We start from the raw sequence: 5487 nt of genomic DNA, 5'->3' as shown, positions 1-5487 counted from the left end.
GTATCACTTAATGACAATGACAAAAAGACAGATTAAAACCAGTACTTCTTTAAATGAAGAAGAGAGTTCTGACGTATTTAAATACAAAAAAGTATTTAAATTTGGAAATACTGCCCCATCAGCCCAGTTAAAAAAATATGAGGTCAATTTCCCCGATTTAAGTTGATATAGGCAACTCAAATTACACGGCCTGTCAAAGTTTCCACCACCTTGTCTGTCTCTCTCTAGGACCTCTCTCTTGTATCGTGGCTGCATTAGTTGTCTTTGTGCCTATTCCATCCGTATTGACAGTTCATTGCCGGTAATACATACGTCATACGTCAAAAATATCGAAGTCGAACGAAGGTAGTTCAAATAACGGAAAATGATAACATAAAAATATAGGTTAAGTTAGGATTTTGCAATTTTGCTACTTTAGGGAGTATTTAAGGCAAATTTTGCGGCTGTTTAGGTTAGCCCCTGAAGTGTAATTATTTTACTATAAGGTCAGTATAGATTCAACTAGTTGTTTCACTATTTTTATGGAATATTTTTACAGCTATTTTATACCACCAATTGAGAAATGGAATCTTTAAATCCCGAGGATGTTTTAAAGTTTTTAGACCTCATTAATACACTAAAGCACAGTAGTCGTAGAGGTTGGGAACTTTGTCATGTTAATAATCATGAACAAATTGCTGGACATATGTATGCCATGGGAATAATGACCTTTCTACTGGGAAATGAATCAAAGTTGGATAGATTTAAATGCCTACAACTAGCTTTGGTGCATGATTTAGCCGAATGTATAGTAGGAGATATTACCCCCCACGATAATATCACAGAGGACAAAAAGCATCAAATGGAAGATGAGGCCATGAAAGAGGTAACAAGTTATGTTGGTAGTGAGGTAGGCACTTTAATATACTCTCTCTATAAGGAGTATGAAGCCAAAGAAACACAAGAAGCAAAATTTGTGAAAGATTTAGATAGATTTGATATGCTTTTCACAGCTGCTCATTATGAAAGTAGAGACGGTACTCCACAAAAACTTCAAGAATTCTTTGATGCTACAGAAGGGAAGTTTAATCACCCTTATATCAAGAAACTAGTTGAATCATTAAAACAAAGAAGAAAAACTCAAAGTTCAAACCATGTGGATTCTGAAACAGCATAGTGACTAAAAAGTCAAAAAATGTATTTTATTTATTTATTTTCTCATTTCAAATGATATTGTACCTGTTTTCAAATTTGAAAATAAATTTAACCAGTATTTGTTTTTTAATTCAACATCATCATCATCCTCTTTGCTTTTATCCTTAGACAGGGTTGACATCCATAATTACGTCTTTTTGCTCTGTTCTCTTTTTCTTCGTTGGAGGACTTCGTTTTGAGCACTTTCTGTGACATCCTATCTTTTTTGCAAAATGGTTTTTGCTGTATGAAATTCACATTAACTAACTATGATTTGATAGTTGCTTTATTTTCAACAGCACTAAGTGAAAATATATTTCACAAAATAGGTTTTTACTGGCTGAAACTGAAATGTGATTTTTATTAACTAACTATTGGTATGGGTTCATTTTTTTAAAGAAAAATTAAGGAAAAATGAAGATGATATAACCAAACAAGCCCTGGATTACCAACCAACTGGAAAAAGAAAACAAGACAGATCAATGACATCCTGGATAAGAAATACTACCAGAGAGCTAGAAGACAACGGGATAACATGGAAAGAGGTGAAATCCCTGGCCAGAAACAGAGATGAATGGAGGGGGACTGTAGAGGCCCTATGTTCCAAATGGAATCAAGAGGAGTAAAGTAAGTTGTTGGTATGGGTTACTGATTCCAAAAACTACTTGTTCTGCGTGAAATATACGAACTTGTTTTTTAATTTATATTGACAACTTAAATGTTTTATACAAATTGAGATCGAACAATGTCTCTCCATAACTTTACATTTTGAGTCACAAACATATCATTCTCTTAACACAAATGGTCTGCATAAGCATCTCTGATCAAGGCTTCTTTAGTCTTTCTCACCATACTTCCTATGGGGTGATTATTATTTCAGCATTCTTCAATTTGCTCTATCATTACGTATGCTTAACCTATTCATGTTTTTTTTTATTTGTATAACATTCAGTTTGTAGCTGGTCTTGGTCTTATGGCTTTGTTAAAATTTCAATTAAACAAAACACACCATTCTTCTCATTCCATTTTATTCATCCCACTCTTTTTTTACCATAGGCATCAATCACCACCTATTCTTACATTACCCTAGAATACCAATGTTAGATACTAAAAAGCTCTTTTCACAAGAATTTCACCATCCAAAGTTATCATCTTATCTATAGCAGTAATTCAAACTATATGAACATCTCGTTTTTGTCACTAAGTTTTAAACCTATTTCGTTGGTAGATTGTTTTAACTGTTCCGTTCTTGGTTCTAAATTATTTTAAGTATTTTTTAGGACTACTACATCATTAGCATGCATTAAGCATCAAGGAATGTTACCCTGTAATATGATCCAAAACCAAGGAGAAGAAATAAGAACTAATCCCTAATGCAATTCTACTTTAACCCTTAGTCTCCCCATGGTACTTTTGAGTACCACCAAATTAAAATCTAAATGTGGTTGGAAACTAAGAGTTAACATGAAGTTGATTACTTACTCTCTCCCACATATCTCCCAATAGTAGTTATTACTTCCTCATATATCTCTTGCCAGAGAGATAGGAACTTCTTAAGGAACCTTATGATATGCTGACCTAAGTTCAATGAAAATCATATGTGAGAGTTTGTTTCTTTATTCCTATATTGTTTCATCAGATGAACTATAAAGAAAATTACATTTGTTATTGATCTGCATTATCGAAATCTAAACAGATTTTCAAGTAAGGTATCTGAAGGTAATATCGCCAAGTTAAGGTTTAGAATTTTTTGTTGGAAAGTGGGTCATATTAAAAAATATGTCACAACGTGAGCTATTCAATTATCTACTTGAAATTACGTAGAATCCACTAAAATAATATCTTGGGTATTTTTACACATTTACTGGACAATTTAAAAAAAAAGTCATCTTTGGCGATATTTCAACCCTCGTTGGCAATATCACCAACCTATTATTTCTAATGCAATACGGTCTAACAATTATGAACAATATACTTCAAAATTATATATTTACTGAAAAATTGCAATAAGTATTGTAACGTGACTAGTGTAATTACTTCTAATTACAATAAAACTAGCGGTTCGTAATTTATATACGACTTTATTTATATAAGTTACAGACGAATTTATCTTATACACTAAACTTATTCACAAAATATGCCCGTATTTATACCCAGTTGTTATTCTGGAACAATCGACTCCCATCTCGAGCTATCGGCTTGTTCCGCCTACGTGACGTACCTTCCAGAATTCTCCGGCGAGGCCTAGCACATCCGATTACGTCATTCTCGAGGTGTTTACTGTTATACGGGGATCGGCCAAGATTTCTCTTCCGCTACACTGCTCCCCTCTTAAGATCTGAGCGTCTCGATCAGCAACTTTAAATGAAGGCCCAGGATGGCAGAATCTACACGACTCTCCAGCTCTGCATACACCCTTCAAGAAGAAATAACAGTCTACTGTCTTTGAAGGGTACGACATCTTCGGGTTCATGCAACACACAGTGATTTGTACACCAGTTCCTCTGAAGACCACTTCAAGCATGCTTCTCACAATCTTCCAATCCAGATTTTCTACTGCATGGCCTATTTTTGGTAAAGCCAAATTTTTGATGTCATAATTACACACGATTTTCTTCAAATTAGTTAGAGCACGCCATATGTTCTCGTAGCTTGGCGTGTCCGTATAAGACTTTCTGGTCACCATATACAGCAAAAATCGAGGACCATCTTCCAATCGCAGTACTCTTCCAATTTTAGGCTGCTGATTTCTTAACTCGTCCAGGCGGCCGAACTTTCTATTGAATACGGACGATATTCCTTTAGTCATCTCGAGGTCTTGGGCAACACAGTGGGCCAGAGAGACGTTTTCTGGAACACCAAACAGATCTTGCTGAACTTCTGTGGTCACGCCGAATCTAGCACTCTTTCTCGCTGCGTAATTTGACATAAATTGATTAAAACTTGGCTGTGCGACATCTTTCATCTCCTGTTGGAGGACTCGTGCTTCTTCTGTTTCATTTGAGCCAGCATATGGTGCAAGACGATTTATGTGAATAACTTTTGGTTTACCGTTTGGCAACTTCTTAATTCTATATATTACGTCATTTATTTTCTTCTTAACTTCATATGGACCTTCCCATTGTCTTTGCAGTTTAGGACATAAGCCTCGACGACGTTGCGGATTATAAAGCCAGACAAGATCACCTACTTCGAAGCTTTCATTCTTGCATCGAGAATCATATTGATCTTTCATTCTGTCACTGGCTATCTGGATGTGTTGTCGGGCAAGTTCATGAATGGTGTTCATTCGTAATTTCAGGCGGTCAACGTAGTCTTCGCCTGCAACATGTTCCTCGGAAGGTCCGCAGCCAAACTCTAGGTCGCAGGGCAACCGAACTTCACGACCCAACATCAGGCAGGTTGGTGTTTGACCTGTAGTTTCATTTACGGCCGAGCGGTAGGCCATCAGGAATAAATGAATGTGTTGGTCCCAATCTCGCTGATGTTCAGATACAACTTTGGACAAGTGTTTACCCATCGTTCGGTTCATCCTCTCGACCATCCCATCTGATTGAGGATGCAGGAGTGTTGTTCTGGTCTTATTGGCACCAATCAATTTACAAACGTTTTGGAAAAGAGCTGACTCAAAGTTTCGCCCTTGGTCGGAGTGGATCTCCAAGGGAACACCAAATCGGCTAAAGAATTCTTTAACAAGTACCTCTGCAACGGTAGCAGCTTCTTGATTTGGTAATGCATAGGCCTCAGTCCATTTTGTAAAATAATCCATGGCTACCAGGATGTATTTATTTCCAGCATCGGTTTCTGGAAATGGACCTGCAATGTCGATAGCTACTCTTTCCATAGGACTTCCAACATTGTACTGTCTCATGGGTGCTCTCTTTTTACTAACCGGACCATTACCGGATGCACACAGTTCACATTTTCGGCACCATCTTCTTACATCATCTTTACAGTTCACCCAATTAAACCGTTCTCGAACCTTTTGCAGAGTCTTCGTAATACCAAAGTGTCCACCTGATGTACCGTCATGCAACTGACGCAATACTTCTGACACTTTACTTTTAGGTACAATTAACTGAAGCTTAGATTCTGTACCATCATCGTTCTCAAAGGTTCTGTACAAAAGATCATCTTTTAGTATCAGGCAATTCCATTGGCTCCAGTAGGTCTTGACTTCCGGACTACATGCACTAATGTTTTGCCAACTAGGTCTCTCACCTCGACGCATCCAATCCAATACTCTTTTTATACATGGATCGTCTTCTTGGGCTTCTTGTAACTGTTGTGGCTGCCATTGCTCATTAACGACGG

At 37.0% G+C, this 5487-nt stretch overlaps 1 protein-coding gene across 1 annotated transcript; it reads left to right on the top strand.

Annotated features, from left to right (window-relative positions):
* The first annotated feature begins 279 nt into the window (after window positions 1-279).
* Window positions 280-1252, top strand: LOC126879714 (5'-deoxynucleotidase HDDC2). The gene is made up of 2 exons (XM_050642910.1): window positions 280-485; window positions 539-1252. Exon 2 carries the CDS (start codon window positions 563-565, stop codon window positions 1154-1156), a length of 594 nt encoding a protein of 197 aa, XP_050498867.1. The 5' UTR covers window positions 280-485; window positions 539-562; the 3' UTR covers window positions 1157-1252.
* Window positions 1253-5487: the final 4235 nt, after the last annotated feature.

This window comes from Diabrotica virgifera, chromosome 2 (assembly GCF_917563875.1).
Source record: "Diabrotica virgifera virgifera chromosome 2, PGI_DIABVI_V3a".
NCBI lineage: Eukaryota > Metazoa > Arthropoda > Insecta > Coleoptera > Chrysomelidae > Diabrotica > Diabrotica virgifera.
The sequence above is the reverse complement of the archived record's forward strand: the minus strand, read 5'-3'. Positions and strand labels throughout refer to the sequence as shown.

Excerpts from the sequence above, each read along its gene's own strand:
- LOC126879714 (XM_050642910.1), top strand. The coding sequence starts at position 563 with ATGGAATCTTTAAATCCCGAGGATGTTTTAAAGTTTTTAGACCTCATT.